This window comes from Motacilla alba, chromosome 24 (assembly GCF_015832195.1).
Source record: "Motacilla alba alba isolate MOTALB_02 chromosome 24, Motacilla_alba_V1.0_pri, whole genome shotgun sequence".
Taxonomy (NCBI): Eukaryota; Metazoa; Chordata; class Aves; order Passeriformes; family Motacillidae; genus Motacilla; species Motacilla alba.
Window position 1 is genome coordinate 6,317,046 of NC_052039.1, and position 19,919 is coordinate 6,336,964.

General features: G+C 59.7%; 2 protein-coding genes across 4 annotated transcripts in view; both read left to right on the forward strand.

The window, feature by feature from the left end:
• The window catches only part of LOC119711281 (formin-like protein 5), a 13,945-nt gene extending 9,607 nt beyond the window's left edge, over positions 1–4,338 (forward strand). The window contains exon 4 of the mRNA XM_038161236.1: positions 4,290–4,338. Coding sequence (XP_038017164.1) covers positions 4,290–4,321 — 32 coding nt within the window. The 3' untranslated portion in view covers positions 4,322–4,338. The remainder of the gene's footprint in view (positions 1–4,289) is intronic.
• Positions 4,339–5,727: 1,389 nt separating this feature from the next.
• The window catches only part of DSCAML1 (DS cell adhesion molecule like 1), an 87,206-nt gene continuing 73,014 nt past the window's right edge, over positions 5,728–19,919 (forward strand). For 2 of the 3 annotated variants that reach the window (XM_038161362.1, XM_038161366.1), the window contains exons 1-2: positions 5,925–6,052; positions 8,360–8,506. In XM_038161362.1, coding sequence (XP_038017290.1) covers positions 8,404–8,506 — 103 coding nt within the window. In that variant the 5' untranslated portion in view covers positions 5,925–6,052; positions 8,360–8,403. Of the gene's footprint in view, positions 6,053–8,359; positions 8,507–19,919 lie in introns of all 3 variants that reach the window. The other variant, XM_038161363.1, reaches the window with a different exon arrangement.

Consider the following 19,919-nt stretch of genomic DNA (forward strand, 5'->3'; position numbering starts at 1 on the left):
GTTTGTCCTCTGCAGGAGGAGGCTGTGCCTTGTGCGAGGGGCGAGTGCCAGGGGTGTGCAGTGGAACGGCCCTGCTGGAGCTGGGGGCTGCCTGGGGCACGCCTCGGGGCAGCCGTGGCTCCAGCACCTCCACGTTGGGGTGCCAGGACCTCTGCCCGCGTGCCCCGTGTGCTGGGGGGATGGATGGGCAGCGCTCCGTCCTTCTCTGGAGCAGCTGGCGAGCCGAGGGCGAGGATGAAGCTGGGAGTCTTTGTGGCAGGAATTCTGACATGGCAGCAGGCGAGGCTGACATGGAGGCACCTCGCAGCCGAGCAGGCGGCACGTTGCACGGTGCCACCTCCGCTGTGGGCACCAAGGAGGAAGGCGCTGGGTCCCCGCAGCCCTGGCGGTGCTGCTGCTCGGGGAGGGCGTACAGGGGCAGCTCTGGGTGCAGGGCGTTCCTTGCCTCCGGAATCTCGGTCAGAGCCAGCTCTTGGGCTTTACATAAGCGCGGTTTGGGAGTCACCCTCTCCCTGCTCGTGCATCCCGCAGAAATGTCCCCCAGCAGGCGCGGGCTGCCGCCATCGCCCGCCAGCAGAGCCCAACCGAGCGCTCAGCAGCTCCATTTGCAGGCTCCTGCCCGCTCCCAGCTGCGCCCGGCAAGGGCTGCGGCAGCTCCTGGCCCTGAGAGGGGAGCCAGCACGGCTCGGAGGGGACGGGGAGGAGGTGAGGAGCCGGCAGGGCTTGCCCAGATGTGTTCCGCTGTTGGCTGCGTGGTGGCAATCCTGGTGTCCGCCTTGCAAGGCCACCGAGTGGGCTGCGATGCCCTGGGAGCACGGCCTGGCCGTTGTGCAGGGAGCCCCCCGAGGCCAGGCGCGCGTGGCCTCTGGTGTGTCCCCTTGCCCACCCCTCGTGCCCGCTCCTTTGACCTCCCTGGGGACACGGTGCTGTCACTCTGGCCGGGCAATGTCACCAGATGTCCCCTTGGGACCTCAGGCGTTGTGTTCGGCATGGCCAAGGCGTGGAGGTGGCTCTGGAAGGGGAGGGAGGGGCCCTCACCTGTGGCCCCTGGGCTCGTTCCTCACCCCCAGAGCTGAGGGTCCCCAGGCTGGGGGGCTCGGGAGGTGGGGCAGGGCTGGGGGATGTCCAGCTCTGGCTCAGCCCCTGTGTGGTCGGTGTGGTGGGGCTGGTGCCTCTCCGGAGCGGCCACGGGAGGTTCTGGAAGCAGGAATCCAGCTGGGAGAGCTTTTTTTCCCAGGCAAGGGTTACAGCCTGAGCCTGGGTGCTGTCGTAATCGCTGGAGGTGGTTCAGGCCCTAATTTCCATGCAGATGCATTAAGGAGCAGGCGCTTGGAGCACGTTTGAGCTGTGCCCTTACCCACAGAGGACCAGAGGCAGGCTCTCCTTTGCTCCCTCTGCTTTGTCGCCTCGGGAAGGACGGTGGTGCTCAAGCCAGAGGGGCTGTGCCACCACGGTGGCACTCTGTGGCGGCCAAATTGCAGTGCCAGGGCAGGGAAGATGCTGTGGCAGGTACCTGCTGCTGTGCTGGGCACCAGCTGAACGCCCCAGGCCCTGCTTGGCATTTCCCGACACCATTTCCACCCCCTGAGACCAACCCCTGAGGGGCACAGCGTGCAAGAGCCACGGCTTTAACCCTCTGGGCTGGGACACGCTGGGGAGGTGGCATCCCGGGAGGATGTGCTGCTCTCCCAGGCACCTCTGAGCTCCCCTTGGAAGGGACCAGCCTCGGGCTTCCCTCCTCATCCTTCCAGGCACTTGGAAGCACCACTTCTCCCTCCATCAGCTCCAAGGTCACTCCCTCGGCTGGCACAAAGGCTGTGAGGGTGTCCTGGGGATGAGGGCTTGGAGGGAGCTCGTTCTGGGCAAGGCCGGAGGCTCCTGCAGCGTTCCCCAGGTGCGGGCAGGCTGTGGTGGAATTCCTGCCCTCTCCTCAGCACGGAGGGGCCATCAGGACTTGCCACCTACCTGTAATTCCCAGCTCGGTGCGTGCCAGGCTTTGGTTCGCTCTCTCCTTGAGCAGGGCAGGTGTCAACCACCCTTAATGAGGATAATAAATGAGCTGCGAGGTGCCCATTAGCCCGCTGCTCTCCTCAGCATCCCTGCAGCCCAGCCTGGCCGAGGCTGGGGAATCCCTGCTGGCCCCCCCAGCCCCTTTGGGGCCCCGCGGGTGGGGTTGTCCCGGGGGCAGCCCCGGCAGGTCTCACCAGCCTCGGAGGAGGGCTGGGCTGACCACCAGGGTCAGGAAGGGGCTCTCAGAAAAGCTGCTGCCAGCGGGGTAATGAGAACTCCACTCCAGTGCCTGCCCAGGGGGTGGCAGGAACACCCCAAAACCCCAATTCTTCACCGTTTCCCCGGCTCTCTCAGGTTTCCACCCGGCTAAAGCATGGGAGGGGCTTTGGCTGGGCTCGGGGCTGGCTGCGTGCTGCCAGCACAGGTGATGGGCGTGCAGGGAGAGCAGGAAAAGCCTCTTATCTCGGGAGGAAGAGCCCTGGCTGGCACGGAGCCGGTCCCTGTCTGAGACTGCTCCTAAATCTGCTTCTTAGAAAAGGACAGGCCCTTCCCTGCGAGGTTTAGTGCTGGCATTGCTGAGCTGCTGGGCAGGACACACACCTGCACCTCTCCCAGCGAGGGTGACACATCCTGGGGACAGTTTGTGGCCCCTCTCTGGGGCAAGCAGGTGTTTGCAGAGCAGCCCAGAGCTTTGCTGTGTCACCGAAGGTGCTGGAGCTTGGGAAGTCCAGCCATCAAAACTAGTAAATATGCTGAAGGGATGATAGCAAAATGACTCGCTTCTCCCAGCTCGAATGGAGATATTAATATTTCAATAGCTCTGGGTTGTAATTTACCACAGTTTAGGAAGATTGAGCTCCGATAACTTCAAACACCTGCCTTTCAGAGCCAGCCCCAGTGTCCAGCCCTGTGCTGGGCCCGGTGCAGCTCCCAGCTGGAGCCAGGCTGGGCTCCAGGCTGCCTTCCCAGCAGAAACTGTTCCATCTCAGCTCTCCCAGCCTCCTCCTTTCAGGTTCATGTGAATTAATGCCCTCGATATGTAGGTTAGGGTCAGCACATCTGACCAGATGTGAGCAGTGATTTCTGGTTTAAAAATATTGCTGTGCTATTTCTAAATTTTTAATCTCTCCCAGTGATTTGGAGACAGTTTTATGAAACATGGAATTAGGATGGTGCTCAATGCTAAATGGTAAAGGAGATTATGAGGATTTAACTCTATACGTCTGTCACATAACTATTGCCAATCCCATAACCTCCATTTTCTATTAAAAATCCCTTTCCCCCTTTGACCCGAAAAAGCTTTATGGGTAATCTGAATTCTTCTGTCTATGAGGTATTTTTCCACTCCTCGCCCCAGCCCCTCACCCATCCAGCTCTGAACCCTCCTGGAGCTGCTGAGGATGAAGATGTTTCCCTGGCAGGCTCTGGCTGCTCCAGGAGCCCTCTCAAGCTGAAATGTGGAATCTGGGGAGAGATCCAGGATGGAGCACGGGGCACAGCCGGATGTCCTTGGTCCAAAGCCAGGCTGAAGGTGGCTTCTGCTGTGCCCTGGCTCCAGCCATCTTCTGCTCAGCTCGGGCTCAGCCACAAATAGCTCAGTGCTGCTCGTGCAGCCTTTGTTTCCCTTCCTCTGCCTGCAAGTGCGCGCTTTTTTCCCTTTCATGTATTTGGGAGAGGCACCGCGCTGCTCGGATGAAGGGAAATGCTGATTCATGACGACAAACCAGCCTGGAGATGTCACAAAATGACATCTGCAGGGCCCAGCGGTGGCCCCGCAAAGGCTGGGCTGGAGCTCTGTCCGTCTGTCTTTGGTGCTCATCAGCCAGGGAGGGAAAAGCAAACGGCTTTGTCTCCTTCCACCCGTGTGCTGACCCGGGGAATCGGCGCGTGGGGACGCGAGGAGATGATTCTGTGACCTCTAAATTGGTTGTCTCGCGCGGTGGCACAGCTGGACCCGCTATCAGCTCATCCCTTCTGGGGCACAGAGGGCTCTGAGCGGGCACAGGAGGAGCCCCGGTCATTTACGGGGAGGGTTCTGTGCAGAGAGCAAGAGTGAGATGCCGGAAGAGGCGCGAGGCTGTGCGTGCAGCTGGGAGAAGGATGGACAGGGAAGGATGGAGAAGGGCTGAGCTGTCTCGGGGCGTCCCATGCTGAGCTGTTGAGGCTGGTGAGGGTTGAGCTGGTGGCACGGCTCCCAGGCAGGACGGCCACCTGGCTGGAGAAGCTTGGCACGGAGACGGAGCCACCGTGGCCGCTCAGCCGGCCCTTCCTCGGGCGAGCGGCCGCCCGCGGAGCCCGGGCGTGCGGATGAGGCTTTCCTGCTCCCCTCTGCTGCCGTCCCCTCCTCCCCAAGTTAAGGAATCGAGGTCAGGGAGGGTCCCCCGTGGCTCGTTGTGAACGGTGGCACGGTGCTGATCTGCTTATTGGCTCTGCGGCACGGCGGGCGTGCGCTCAGCCGCGCTATTAATACACCCGCCGAGGGCCCTTCCCAGATCCCTGTCCTTCCGCCCACTTGGAAAGAGTGCAGCTAAAAAAAGAAAGCGGATCTAAGTGACTGGGGGCCTCCTCTTCCTTATTTATAGCAAATTTCGCCGGCTTGGGCTGGGAAGGGGGAGCTCGTGGTCCCGGGGAGCGGGCAGGAGTTGGGTGCAGAGGTCCATTCCCGACTTCCCAAGAAGGGGAGTGCTGTTCTCCAGCAGTGAGAGCTGCTCCTGGGCATGCAGGTGGCCACAAGCTCTGCCTGGACTGTGCCCCTGAACCCACCTCAGCCCTTGTTGGGGTGGTGCAGGGGTGCCCAGCAGCAGCTCAGGCCGAGGGCAGGGTGGATCTGCTTCCCTGCCTGTGGCTCTGGGAGAGGGGAGCAGCTCTGATCCCGGTTTTCCAGCCCTCTCCTGGTTTGGAGGCAGTGCTGGGGTGGCAGGGGAGGTCTGTGCCCTGCCTGGCGGTGGTGTGCACTGGGTGTGTTGGCATTGCTGTGCTGGATGGGGCCTCTCTGGGCTGGGGGGGTCACGGCAATGTCGGGGTTGGCAGGAGGAGCAGTGTTGGTGGCTGTGCTTGGCGTGCTCTCCTTGGGGCCGTGGGTGCTCAGAGCCAGCTGGGCACCCCTGGGCGAGCCTCGGGGGCTGCCCGGGGTGTCCATCCTCGCCTGCACAGCCCCTGGCTGTCCTGCCGAGGTGCCTGTGATCCCTGATCCGTGCTGGCAGCAGGAGCGCTGGCCTGTGAAGGTGGCCTGGCCTGTGTGCTGCCAGCCGTGCACGGATGCTCTGCGCTGCCCTGCTCCGCACGCAGGGCTCAGGGGCTGTGCCGGGGGTTCTCTGTGCTGGGGGTCTCTGTACTGGGGGTCTCCGTGCCAGGGGGGTCTCTGTGCTGGGGTCTCGTGACAGGGGGTCTCTGTGCTGGGGAGGGGTCTCTGTGCCATGGGGGATCTTTATGCCAGAAGGGTCTCTATGCCAGGAGGTCTCAGTACCAGGGGGGGTTTCTGTGCCAGGGGTTCTCTGTGCCAGGGGGGTCTTTGTGCCATGGGGGGTCTCTATGCCGGGGCGTCTCTGTGCCATGGGGGTCTCTGTGCTGGGGGGTCTCTGTGCTGGGGGGTCTCTGTGCTGGGGGGGGGGTCTCTGTACTGGAGGGTCTCTGTGCTGGGGGGGGTCTCTGTGCTGGGGGGTCTCTGTGCCACCAGGATCCCCACAGTGACCCCGTGCCGTTGTGGCCTCTGCTTTGCCCGCAGCACGCGCTGAAGATGTCGGAACCAGCCTCTACTTTGTGAACGACTCCCTGCAGCAGGTCACCTTCTCCAGCACAGTGGGGGTGGTGATCCCCTGCCCGGCAGCAGGGTCACCCAGCGCCGTCCTTCGCTGGTACCTGGCCACAGGTGACGACATCTACGATGTGCCCCACATCCGGCATGTCCATGCCAATGGGACTTTGCAGCTCTACCCCTTCTCGCCATCAGCCTTCAACAGCTTCATCCACGACAACGACTACTTCTGCACCGCAGAGAACTCGGCTGGCAAAATCAGGAGCCCGAACATCCGTGTTAAAGCAGGTAGGAGCTGCCTGCGGGCGCTGGGCTGTGCCCCAGGGGCTGGTTCCTCCCTGCTCTGCTCCGGCTGGCCCACCGAGGGCAGAGCCAGGGCTGCTGCCTCGGGTTCTGGCGGCAGGATGGAGCAGGGAGAAGGGCAGAGCGCTGGGTGGGATGTGCAGCTTGGAGGTCCCCCGTGAGTGTCTGGAGAACGTGGTGTGGCTGCAGCCTGGTGGCAGGAGAGTTCCTCTCCCTCTGAACCGGGATTGTCTCGCCCAACCACTTACCGAGGCTTTTCCCGGCTGTGGGAGGGGCTGAGCCACATCTGTCCGTGCTGGGGGCCCCCCTCAGCGTCCCACAGCCCGGTTCCCACTGCAGCACCCAGCCTCAGCTTGCCAAGGCTTATTAAGAACAAAAAAAATTAAATAAATAATAAAAAAAGGAGGAATATGGCAAAGAGCTGATTCCAAAAGCCATTATAGTAAATTATTGACCAGGCTGAGGAGGGCTAATAGCCCCGGAATGGCTTCATTATGTAACCTATTAAAAGTGGGGCTAGCAGAGGGAACGTGACAGAAGTGACTACAGGGTTTTTTATTTTAATACCTTGTACTGTGGAGTAAATGGGTATTAACCCCCTTCTGCAGAGTGAATTATTTACCAGCACTCTCAGGTTACCTATAAACCACAGCGTGGCGGAGGAGCAGATGGGGTGTAGTAAATGTGGAGCTGCTGCTCTCCTGGTGTGGGCACAGCAGGGTTGGTTCTGCCGGGATCCCCCGTGCCCAGAGCTGCCCTGGGACCACAGAGAGGGAATCCTGGCTCTCACCCCCCTCTCCATCCAGGGCTGACTGCAGCCCTGCTGCTGGGCTGGAGCTCAGCCTCCCCCTCGTCAGCAGGAGGTGTAGATGTCCAGTGGGGCCTCCGGGATGTCTCCAGCTCCTGGAGCTGCTCTGCCTTTCTGGCAGGGGAAACGGCTGTGGAACATTCCCCAGCTGCTGCTCGCTGCTGGCCACCCCACATCCCAGTCACTCTCCAGTGCTTCCTAATGGCAGCGCAGCACAGAGAGCCAATTACAGCTGCAGAAAGCAAGCAATAAAATAAAATGCACTGGAAACTGAAAATATGAGGGGAAAAAAAATCTCTGGAGGTCTCGGGAAAGCTGTTGGCGAGCACACGGAGCAAATTTCTGCAGCCAGGGGAGAGGTTTAAGTGGGCTGGTTGTGGCTGTGTGTTGCCCTCCTGGGGGTTATCCCTGCTGGCAGGAACAGCCTGGAGCTCTGGCTGTGGGGCCGTGCCCAAGGTCTGTCCCCAGCTGGGGTGCTCGTGCTGGCAGGGGGCATTCAGAATGCTCCTCGCGGTCCCTGCTGGCCTTTAAAGCCTGTGAATAAACCTCAGCTCCAGGTGATTAAGGAAGCTTTTGCTGGTTAATCTGCTTTGGCTCTGCAGCCCCTTTCCGTGTCGCCTCGTGGCACATCCCTGAGCAGGGAGCCCCGCAAGCCCAGAAAGCAGGGTGGAAATGCTGCCAGCCTCTCGCCGCTGGCCTGGCTGGGTGAGGTGTGGGATGTCCACAGGGAAAACACCTTCCTGCTGGGGCTGCTGAGGGCTTTGTTGAGCTGCTCCCGTCTGGCCAGGTGTCAAATGATGAAGTGAATGTGCATTTGTCATGATGGCAATCGTCTCCGTGTCCTACAGGGCACAATTTTTGTGACTGTGAAAAGGGAGCCGCCCTCAACTGTACTTGAATTTCAGGGGTTTGTGGTGTCTGTGTTGCTGGGGCTGGTGACATCTCTTTGTCTTGCTGGAGAGGCTGAGGTGGGTCCCTCTCACCCAGCGGGTGCTCCCGGAGCACTGCTGCTGCTCCAGGGAGCAGCGCGGGGCTGCCAAAGGGATGTGCATCTCCCTGAGAAACAGGGCACGTGCTGGGAACATGGAAAACTGTCACCTGCTTGCCTCAAATGTTCCTGCAGTGGCTTGAGGGGGTCCCAGGCTCTGTGCTGTCTCTCCCAGGCTGCATTTTCAGCATCCAGGGGTGAAATGCACAGTGCAACTACAAAATGTCCTCGGTCCCCACACTGAGTCTGGCAAGCTCAGGCGACGCTGGGGACCGTGGCAGGTGCCAGCAGCAGGACCTGGGCCAGGTGTGCCTCTGTCCCAAGGCCAAGCGTGTCCCCCAGCAGAGAATCCCCTCCTTCCCCGGGAAGGTGCTTGGGATGGCAGCAGCGTGCGGCTGGGTGGGTTGGTTTGTTTGGCAAACGTGGGATTGTAGCAAAAGGAAGTGTGTTTTCCTGCAGCACTGTCATGCTACCAACCATCTGCTTTCCTCCACAGTTTTCAGGGAACCGTACACCGTTCGGGTGGAGGACCAAAGGTCGATGCGTGGAAACGTGGCTGTTTTCAAGTGCCTCATCCCCTCTTCAGTGCAGGAATACGTTAGCGTTGTATCCTGGGAGAAAGACACCGTTTCTATCATCCCAGGTAAGAGAGGAGCGCCGTTCTCTTGGAAATCTGACCTGCTCTGCCGTGCGGGACGTTTGCTCTCGTGGAGGGGCTGGTTTTTGGCTCGTTGTCTGTGCCTGTGCTGCTCAGCAAAGGCTTTCATCGGTGATTTTGCAGCTCCAGGCTGGAAAGTGCTGCTGGTGTGAGCAGAGGCGTGGTGCCCAGGCTGTCCTGGGTGTGTCCCTGGGGTCAGGGATGCTCAGTGTAATTTTGGCAGCACTCGAGCCCTGTCCTGGTCTCTGCAGGATGTGTGGGGCACCTGGCACTGGCACCTGGATAAACAGGGACAGCACCTGCCCGTGCTGCCCGTGTCTGGCTGCTGCAGTCAGGGCTGCTGTTTGTCTTGCCAGGGTGATGCTCCAGTCAAAATTCCACCTTCTCTTGTCAATTTTCACAACTGATTCCACCACGGGGAAAGGAACTTGGTCAAAATGCCACCACCTCCCTTTTCCCTGTGCTGGAACCTGCTTGTCCTGCCTGTGCCATGTCCCTGCCTCGTGCCCTGGGCCATGTCCCACTCCAGGCTGACTTCCCTGCGTGGGGAAGGGGCAGTGGCGGGGACAGCACCACCCACCTCTGCTCAGGCACTCTGCAGGGCCAGCTGCTTTTCCCCGGGTATTTCCCTGTGATTTTTTTGGCAGCTGTGGCTGCCGGGCTGTGGCAGGCTCTGGGGCCACCTCCGTGTCCCCGTGTTCCAGGATGACCTCGCGGCTCCTCCGCGGAGCCGCTGTCGATGCGCAGCACGCGTGAGCTGGGGGCAAAGCAATCAATAACTGCTTCCCCCGGGGCATCCAGAGGGAATTAAAGGATTTGGCCCAAAGTGAGTGCTCTGCGCTTGATATTTGCTCACAGGTCAGAAAGTCCCGGTGCTGCTGCGCGTCTCAGCGCTGCCGCGGGGAGCTGAGGCCACCGGGAGCGGGGCTGGGGCTGCAGGGGCAGCTGAAGGAGCAACGTGCTTCACCTGGAGAGGGGTGACCTGTTCTGGGGCTGCAGGAGCAGCTGAAGGAGCAAAGTGCTTCCCCTGGAGGAGGGTGACCCGTTCTCCTGGGGGCTCTTGCTGGTGGGCTGTGCCCCCCGAGTGCAGCCAAGGCGCTGACCCAGCACAGCCCACGCGCCTGGAGGTGCCTGGGCTGGTGGCACCCAGGCAGGCACGCTTTGGCCGGGGACAGACGGGCACCGCGCCCTTGCCAGCCTGTCTGTGGGTGTGGGAACGCGAGGTGGCTTTCTGTGGTGGGTGGCAGCGAGGAGCTGGTGGTGCCCATCCCCGGGGGTGCTCTTGGTGCGTTTTGGGCAGGGCAGGTGGTGCTGCTGCCTTTGCTGGGTGGGTCCATCAGCAGGCCAGCCTGGGCCGTGTTTCCGCCGTGCTTTGGGATCCTTTGCTCGGGGATTAGGGAGGATGGAGCCCGTGTGGCCGGCGGGCTCAGCGGTGGGTTTGCCAACTGAGCATCCCTGCACTCGCGTGGTCCCAACCACACTTGTTCCCCAGTTTGCTGTGGCAGTGGATTTTTTAATATGATGATTTAATTAGGGTGGAACGATTTTAACATTCTAAAGCAATAATTACCCTAAAGACAGAACATATAAATTGTGTTACAGTGCAGAGTCAACACAAGCAAACATGTTTTGCCGTTGGATTACAAATATAGTATCTGCCTGAAGCTTTTTTTTTTGTGTTGCTGGTGTGTTAGAGCTAAAACTGGCTTTGCTGTTACCAAAAATATGTTTTTCCCTGACCTCTGCTGAACCTCTGCGTCTGCCCTGGTTCTGAGTGAGGAGGATGAGGGGAGGGGATGGGGTGGAGGTGAGGAGGGATGGGATGTGAGGAGGGCTGGGATGGGAGGTGAGGAGGGCTAGGAGGTGAGGAGGGCTGGGAGATGAGGAGGGATGGGAGGTGAGGAGGGCTGGGATGGGATGTGAGGAAGGCTGGATGTGAGGAGGGCTGGATGTGAGGAAGGCTGGATGTGAGGAGGGCTGGGATGGGATGTGAGGAGGGCTGGGATGGGAGGTGAGGAGGGCTGGGATGGGAGGTGAGGAGGGCTGGGAGGTCAGGAAGGCTGCGATGTGGTGCTGAGGCCCTCGTCCCTGCTGCTCAGTGCTGGGTCCTGCCCGGTGAGTCTCGGGCTGTGCAGGGGGTGCAGCGCTGCCCCTGAGCTCTGAGCTGGGCTCGCAGCTGCCTCTCCTGAGGAACGTGCTGCTCTCTGCTGAGCCCAGCGTGCCAAACCCGCTGCTTTCCCCAAAACCTTGCTCTAGTGCTCCCTGTGGAAGGCCGGGCATCTTCCCTGCGGGGGAGGAGCAGTCCTGATGTGCAGAGCAGGGAAAATCTCCATCCAGACTTCGTGGTGGCACAAAGCTCTTTTGAAGCAGCTGTTGTCACAGGAAATGTCTTTTCCCCACCCAAACCAAAACACCTGCAGCTGAGGAACGGGGGCAGCGAGTGTTTTCCTTGGGGCTGCTCTTGTGAACTCAGCCTCTGCCTCCTCGTGTGGCTGGGGGGAAGCTTTTGTGAGCTTTCTCGGGTTCTGGGAAGAAATTCTTCTCCGGCACAGGTTGTCCAGAGCAGCTGTGGCTGCCCAAGGCCAGCTTGGAGAGGGCTTGGAGCAGCCTGGGACAGTGGAAGGTGTCCCTGCCCATGGCAGGGGGACCAACAAGGTGGACTTTAAGGTCTCTTATAACACAAATTGTTCTTTAATTCTACGACTGAATCATCTTTTTTTATTATTATTAACTGGGATCACAGGGCTCCCACCCTCTGACATTTTTTCAGCCAGACCTTGTTGCACTTTTGGTGGGTGCAGAACCCTGGTGGTGCCTCCCTCCCCGGGCTGTGGCTGATGAGCTGTGCTGTTTGGTGAACTTGGCAACGCCGTAACATACCCTGAAATCAGAGCTAAACTCTTTATGGCAGGTTATCCCGCACGTAAATCATCATTAGTGCAGCTCATTTTTGTTTAGTGCCCACCTGACTGTGCTGCTGTGTGTTTAGAGAAGTCAAGGGTTGCGGGGAAATTGCAGGGTTTTCAAAAACCCATTTGCCTTGCTGGTGCTCACATCAGAATCAATCTCGCCTCGTGCTCCAGCCTCGCCACAGACACAGCCCCGCTGCCTGGGCCCTGCTGCTCTGCCTGGGAGGGCAGCACTGGTGACAGGACAGGGCTGGGGGGACAATCACGCCTCACATCAGCTGCTCCCGGTGCTGCTTGGTGTGTGTCAGAGGTGCTGGACGGGAGCACAGCAGCTGAGCAGAGGGTTCCACACAGCTTCACCCCTCCTCCCTGGAGTGAGGGTGAGAAAATCCTGCTGCAAGACGCTTTAGGACTCAACATTGTAAACAGCTTTTCTTTTATTATTTTATTATTATTTAATGTGGCAGTGTGGAGCCCAGGTGTGTGGGCACTCCAGGGGTGCCTGTCCGGCTGCAGTTTGCAGAAACACCGTGGGGAGCTGCTGGTGACACCACAAAATTAGACAATTTCAGCCCCTCCTCAGCTGATTCAAGGTGTTCATTTGGGCACTGCTTGGTTCCACAGCCCTCTGAGCGCACGCGTGCCCGGGGACTCGCACCCAAACCATCCCCAGGGATGTCACTGTGCCTGCCCAGCTCTGCCTTGCAGGGCACAAATGTCCCCTCTCCGGGCTGCGCCATGGGGACAGCAGCTCTGGGATCTGGAGGCAGTGAGCGTTACCAGCCCGGCAAACCCCGAGCTGAGCCGTTATTTGCTGCTTCAGTGCTGTGTACTTGATAGGTCGTGCAGGAAAAAAATCTAAATAGAGCACTTGTCAAGGTAGCAGCGTTTCTAAGGGTGCTGCCTTTGTCACCAGCCTAATACAAATCCTCTGAGGGCTGTGCAGATGAGGATGTACTTAGTCACTGGTTATCCACAGAGCCTTTTCTCTGGAAAGCAAAACGTAAAGCTTGCCAGAAGGAAGGAGCTGAAAAAAAAAAAAAAAAAAACAAAAATTGAGTTCTGTGAAGTTTTAGACGTGTTTTTTGTGTGTGTGTGTTGTGGGCTGAGCTTTTCAGGAGTTTCCAAAATATCTCTGCCTGAGTTAATCCGTTTGTGGTGCTGCAGCTGGGAGCTTCACTCGACCTGCGTGGCCCTTCGTGTCCCATCCTCAGATGTCCCCAGGGGTTCCTGGAACTCCCCTGAGCAGCTCTTGGCAATGAAAGGGCAGCAGCTCCTCACGGGTCCGTGCAGTCGATGCCCCCAGAATGTTCTCTGTCCTCTGCTGCCAGGGCTGCGCTGCTTCTCGGTGAGACTGCAGAGGGGGGACTGCACACAAACCCCACTGCCATCCATGCAGGAGGGCTGAGCCCAGGGACGAGGCTGGGCTTCTGGGGTTTCTGGGGTTTCTGGGATTTCTGGGATTTCTTTATGGAATTTCTGGAATTTCTTGGATTTCTTGGATTTCTTTCTGGGATTTCTTTCTGGAATTTCTGGGATTTCTGGGATTTCTTTCTGGAATTTCTGGGATTTCTGGGATTTCTGGGATTCCTTTCTGGGATTTCTGGGATTTCTGGGATTTCTGGGATTCATTTCTGGAATTTCTGGGATTTCTTTCTGGGATGGATTTCTTGGATTTCTGGGATTTCTGGGATTCCTTTCTGGGATTTCTGGGATTCCTTTCTGGAATTTCTGGGATTTCTGGAATTTCTAGGATTTCTGGGATTCCTTTCTGGAATTTCTGGGATTTCTGGAATTTCTGGGATTTCTGGGATTCTTTTCTGGGATTTCTGGAATTTCTGGGGTTTCTGGGATTTCTGGGGTTTCCGGGATTTCTGGGCACAGCATCCCCCCGGGCGGGTGCTGCGTGCCGAGGGGCACGGCGAGGGGGCCGAGCCAGCGCCCGGATAATTCGGCATTGTCCTTGTGTCAATGGGCTCATTCTGGGGGACATCAGGCTCGCGTTCCTGGGGAGAGGCCGGCCCGGGATGAGCGCGGCCGGGCGCAGCGCTGCCCCTCTTTGGGGGTTTTGGGGTCGCGGAGGGCGCTGGGGCAGGGGGGACTCGCCGAGGCTCCGTGTTTGGGGTGGCTTTGGCCCCGAAGCGGGGTGAGCCCTGGTTTAGAGCAGGAGGCTGTGAGCGGAGCGTGCCGGGCACGGGGCCACCCCGCTGCCGTGTGGCTGCTGTCCCCTGCCCTGTCCCCTGCTGTCCCCTGCGGCTGGTGGCAGGGGGGCCCCGCCTGCCCTGCTCCGTCCTGGGGTGTGCAGGCAGAGACCCCCGCGCTGGCACTCCGGGGGGCACCGCTGGGCTCAGGGCTCGGCCTCTCCAGCTGAATGCCGTGCCCGGGCAGGGACGGGCAGAGCCGCGGCGCGGAGCCGCTGGTGCGATGGGAGCGAGCGGCGTCCCGTCCTTCCCCGGCCGCGGGGGCCGCAGAACCTTTCCCTGTCGGCCCGGAGATCTCCCAAGGTGTCCTGGCTGCTCCCCCAGCCCTTGCCACCCTCTCTGGCTGCGACATGTGCCCAGACCTGTTACAGAGGGAAGTAGCTCCAGGCGTTATTCTCACCAAGTGGGGTGAGATTCTGTCTGAAATCATTTCATCCTTCCCCAGAGACTTGGCGTGAATTTTATCTAATCGCCATGGCAACAGATAAAAAAAGGTGTGAGCACATCTCCTTTTGCTGTGATAATTCAGATTTATATATTCAGATCAGATTGGAGTTAGAGATTTTAAAAGGAGCAGATGCAGCAGAAGGTGTGACTGCAAATAATGTGGCGAGAACGTTTGATGATCCTGCCCTTTAAGAGGGGAGAGCGCTTTCCCGCAGGTTTTTTTGGAATATAATTATTCCATCAAATCCACTTTAACAAGGACTCATTACAGCCCTGATAATGCAGAGTCACGTTGGAGACAATCTCCACACGCATGCACACACGGCACACGCAGGGACAACAACAAGTAAACAGCAGCCTGTGCCCGGCCCAGAGCCGGGCGGCTGCCCCGGTGCCCCGCCACCTCCTGGTGTCCCTGTCACCTCCTGGTGTCCCTGTCACCTCCTGGTGTCCCTGTCACCTCCTGCCGCCCCTGTCACCTCCTGGTGTCCCAATTCCACAACCTCAGCCTTGCCAGCCCTGCAGCAGGACCTTGGAAGGGGGGGATCTAGTGACACTGAGCTCCTCCTGTCCCACACCAAAGCTGTATCTGGTGACACTGAGCTCCTGTCCCACACCAAAGCTGTATCTGGTGACACTGAGCTCCTCCTGTCCCACACCAAAGCTGTATCTGGTGGCACCAAGCTCCTGTCCCACACCAAAGCTGTATCTGGTGGCACTGAGCTCCTGTCCCACACCAAAGCTGTATCTGGTGGCACCGAGCTCCTGTCCCACACCAAAGCTGCTGGCAGCTCTTGCTGTGCCGTGGCAGCGTCTGCAGGAACGGGAAGCTTTGGCTGAGAGCAGCAAAAGGAATCCCCCACTCCTGGGATGGTTTGGGCCAGGAGTGACCTCAGAGCATCTCATGCCACCCCTGCATGGGCAGGGACACCTCCCACGATCCCAGGTGGCTCCCAGCCCTGTCCTCCCAGTCTGGGGCAGCCACAGCTGCTCTGGGCACCCTGGGCCAGGGCCGTCCTCTAGGGCACCTCCAGCCACCCTGAGCAGCAGCTGTGCCCTGGGGAGGGGAGGAACAACGAGCAGAGAGAGGGTGGGATGGGTGCCTGGGGGTCTGGAGGCCCCACGGGAGGCAGGTGGGCTGTAAATCTCCTCCTGGAGTGCAGAGAGCAGGAGGAGGGAGAGATCAGCTGGAGGAAGGGTCTGCTGGTTTCCTGAGTGCCAGGGTGACCCTTTGTGCTGGGATCCAGCGTTCCAGACACACTGAGAGGCACACAGGCTGGTCAGGCAGTGGCCAGGAAGGTGGGGACAAGAGGGAAGTCCCCTGGAGCACCCCTCTGGTGGCCTGGGGACAAGGGGAGTGATGTGGGCAGGAGGGGCTGGGGCTGGTGAGCCTTGGAGAGTCTGGGCTCCCCCGGATCACTCAGGGACTCCTGGAGCGTGCACTGCACGTCCCTGTGAGAGGATTCCGTGCTCTGCACCAGCCCCAGGGAAGGCTGTGGGGCACAGCTCGCAGTGGAGCTGAGCTCTGCAGTGAAACCTGGAGCCTCCCGTGCCTCGTGCACCTTGCTGAGCCCAGCAGCCTCCTGCCTGCCCCCAGAACCGCCCTGGGGCACCCAGGTCCCTGCTGAATCACAGGGGCCGTGCTCTGGTGTCCCTGTTCACAGGGCACTTGCTGCATTCTAAAGCTTCTGTGCATTTTAAAGACCCTTCTGCTGGTGGAGAGATGAACTCCTCTGGGGTGGGAGTTTCTGTGGGGCCCTGGAGCAGCTCAGGCTGAGGCTGTGGTCAGCACTCCATGCCCTGGGCAGGACAATGTGGGTGCTGGGCACAGGGGACTGGGGGGCTGTGCATGGGGGTGCAGCCCACGATCAGCCACGGGCCGCCTCCCCTGAGGGGTCCTTGGGAGTGACCCCTCTGCCTGGAGGGCTCTGCAGGCTGCTACCAGCTTGGAATGCTCCAAAATCCTCTTGAAAATCCTGGAAGAGAACCCAGAAACACAGAACACGGGGAGCTGGAAGGGACCCACCAAACCCAGCTCGCTGCTGTGCTCGGGACAGCCCTGAGAACCACGCCAACAAAACTGAGATGGGCTTGCTGGCATGTGCAGGCTCTCCAGGCAGCCCCAGCCTCTGTCCTTCTGCACCTTTATCCGAATGTCCTCTAGGAGGGAGGAGCCGCTGCTGGCTCCTGTCCTGCGCCCCAGCTCTCCCCGGGGAGCTCAGCCTGCCCGGGCAGTAATTGCTACAGCGAAGCCCAGTGATGTGAGAGCTGTAGAGGCCAGAGCTCTTCCCCAAGCACATGTCAGCGAGAGCTGAGCCCCTGCCCCTGGGGCCAGCGGGGGACGGGAGCCGCAGCGCGGCTGGAGCAGCCCCAAGGGGCTGGGGGCTCGTGGGCAGGGGAGGGGGTGCTGCGGGTGTGCATCCCCTTCCCCCCTGCCCGTGCAGCCGGCACACACAGCCCCAGATGCAGGAACAATCCCGGTCATTATTCCTGCCGTGGTGACAGTGACAGTGGCAGAGATGCCAGCTTCCTCACACAGACGGCTTTATTTCATCTCCTCTGCTTTTCAAAGCCTCTTTCATTTTGCATGAGGAGACAGATGTGAAGGGCTGCAGGCTGATAAATTCTGCTGTCTTATGAAAAGAGAGGGTGGGTTTTTGTTGTGGTTGCTGCTCTTCCTCCCTCCCCAGCTCCCTCCCAGCCACCTCCTGCTGTCGAGGGTGCTCCCTGCTCCAGAGTGGGACGCCGGCTGGTGTCACCTCTCCGGGGCAGGCAGGGCTGAGTGCCCAGGGCTGGCTTTTGGGTGCAGAACCTGGGGTTGTGGTGGTGGGCACCTGCTTGCTAAAAAACGAGCCCCTGGCTGGAAGGCAAGTGCAAGAACCCGTGTTTTACCACAGGCGAGGAGCCCGGGGGGGCAGGTGCCTCCCAAAACACCCCAGCCGTGGGGTGGGGACGAGCTGAGCCGGGCTGCGGGGCCAGGGCTGAGCCTCCCCAGCGGGTACAGCCCAAATCCTCGTCCTTCCTGTGACAGCAGCGGGGCTGGGAGGGCAGGGACGGGCTGCTGTGCTCTGTGCCGCTGAGAGCAGCTGCGGGATGGGGAGGGAGCAGCCGGCAGCCCTCTGGGGGGTGTCGGGAGTCGCTGCTCTGTTCCTCTGCCCTCCTTGGAGCAGGGTGGCTCCAGTGGCCAGCGGAATGTGCCCTGTGTGGCACCGGGGGTCCCAGCGCAGCCCCCCTTCCTCCCCTCCTGCTCTGCTGACGATAGTTCAAGTTTAAAAATAAATTGCTCCATCTTTAATTGCGGTTTAAATAACTGCTTCATTTTTATTTAAATGTGGCTCTGCAAGGCTTGGAGAACAATTAGGAGAAAATACAGGGCATTGCTCTGGTGCATGTGTTCAAGCATATAATTAATTTTTTTTATTATACTGATGTTTGCCGAATCTGGAAAAAGATCTTATTGTTCCTCTCGGTTCAGTCACGCAGAGGATCTACAAATACACCAGCCATCGCAGGCCTCCATTTCAGCAGCCAGGGAGCCCTGCTGCTGGCACTGGGGAGGCTCCTGGGGTCCCTGCCCTGCCTGGGACACCGACACCGCCCGGGCTGGGGCTGCAGCCTGGAGGGGTGGGCTGCTCTGGGGACAGCAGGGTGCCAGGCTGGTGGGCACAGCCCAGGCTGGGGCTGCTGGATGTGCCCCCAGTGCCAGGCTGGTGGGCACAGCCCAGGCTGGGGCTGCTGGATGTGCCCCCAGTGCCAGGCTGGTGGGCAGAGCCCAATCTGGAGCTGCTGGATGCGCCCCCAGTGCCAGGCTGGTGGGCACAGCCCAGGCTGGGGCTGCTGGATGTGCCCCCAGTGCCAGGCTGGTGGGCACAGCCCAGGCTGGGGCTGCTGGATGTGCCCCCAGTGCCAGGCTGGTGGGCACAGCCCAGGCTGGGGCTGCTGGATGTGCCCCAGTGCCAGGCTGGTGAGCACAGCCCAATCTGGAGCTGCTGGATGTGCCCCCAGTGCCAGGCTGGTGGGCACAGCCCAATCTGGGGCCGCAGGCTGTGCCCCCAGCCCCTCCTGAAGGGTTTGGGTGCTGTTTTAGAGCCCAGCGGGGGCTCTCCCTGTGAGGCTGGTGCTGGTTGTTGACCAGGGGTGTCACAAGGCCAGTCCAGGCTGGGGGATGTGGAAGGGAAGCTCTGCAGGGCTGGGCTGAGCCAGGGCCCTCTGGAGAGCGAGCTGCCCATTCGGGATGTAAATCTCCCTCCCAGCCCGTCGGGATTAGGCTCCGAGTGCCCGACATTGCTGAAGTGCTTCTCCGAGTGGCTGGCTGAGGCTGGGGGAGCTGCTAAGCTTATCAGTCAAAGGTGCTTTGCTTGGTGACAGAAGCCACTTGTGGTAAACAAGCTGCCGGCCCTTTGGCCCCCTGACAATCTTTTAACCATTTATTAAAGCAGCTATGAGCTCTTCTTGGAAATGAAATCCTAATAGCGAGCGCGGCAGAGATTTTTCACAGATGGCAGCACTGCCAAAAGCAGGCATTCAAGAAAACATTCATCAAAAACATTCATTTCTTTCAAAAAGAAATTGACGTTTATAGCGTAGACAAATTTGGGACTCATTTGCTTCGCCTTTCAGTTTCTGGATTTTTAGAGGTCACGTTTTTCTGCACCTTCGAGGGTTAGAAACTGGTGTTATTTTTAACTGGAAACCGAGATTCTCGCGTAACGTGTCACAGGAAATGGGGCGTGTGGAGAGGCTGGGCTATGGCAGGACCTGTCCAGCGCTGGGGGATCTGCAGGGGATCCAGAATCGTGGAATATTCTGATTTGGAAGGGACCCCGAGGACCATCGAAGGCCTGCTCCTGCACAGACACCCCAGCAATCCCAGCCTGTGCCTGGCAGCGTTGTCCAAAGGCCCCTGGAGCTCTGGCAGCCCTGGGGCTGTGCTCACCCTCCCCTGGCTGTGCTCCAGGGGCTCCAGGCTCTGCCCTGACTCTGTTTTTTTTGCATGCAGAGCCTCCCGGGGGTGGATGGTGCCCAGCTGGCTCCGCAGGCGATGGAGAGCATGGCAGGGCCCAGGGGGAGCTGCACCCCTGGCGTGGTGAGGCAGGGGGCTTCCCCGTGCCCTGGAGAGCGCCTCGGGACCCCAGCCCGCCCTCACCCTTCCGGGAAGGACGGGTGTGCCCTCCCTCCTCAAAAAGCCCGAAATTCCCTTAAGAGGGAGCAATTCATTCGCAGCTCATCTCCATTTCATCTGAAGGCTGCACCACGCTGGGTTTCAGCCTTGTTATGTTTTCTCTTGAGCAATACCTTTTATTTCTGCAGTGTTTAATATTCCTTTCCAGAGCCTCCGCTGCCTGTTCTGGGTCTTTCCACTGAAAGCAGCTTTAAAACCGTAATTTTTCGTGGCTGAGCGTGTCACAACCAGCTGGGTCCTCTTTGCTTGAGTGCTGTCGCCCCTCCCCATCCTCCCGTGCCCGCTCTTCCCTCCGTGCCAGGCATCCCTAGTGAGGGGCACCCTTCCCAGGCAGGCTCAGCTTGAGGAGAAGGCGTTCCTCCCGCCCAAGCCAGCGTGGTGCTTGGAGCTTGGCACTGCCAAGGGCTGTCAATGCTGTCACGGGGCTGGGGAATGCAAGTGGTGGCGCAGGCACGGAGATCATCCCTGTGCTGGTCAGGGGAGGGATGGGATGTGTTCCCCATCCCTGGGGAGTGAGAGAAAGGACAGGTCTGTGTTTCCTCATCCCTGGGGAGTAAGACAAAGGACAGGTCTGTGTTTCCTCATCCCTGTGCTGGTCAAGTGTAAGGATGGGATGTGTTTCCACATCCCTGGGGAAGTTTTGGTGGTGGCTGAGATGA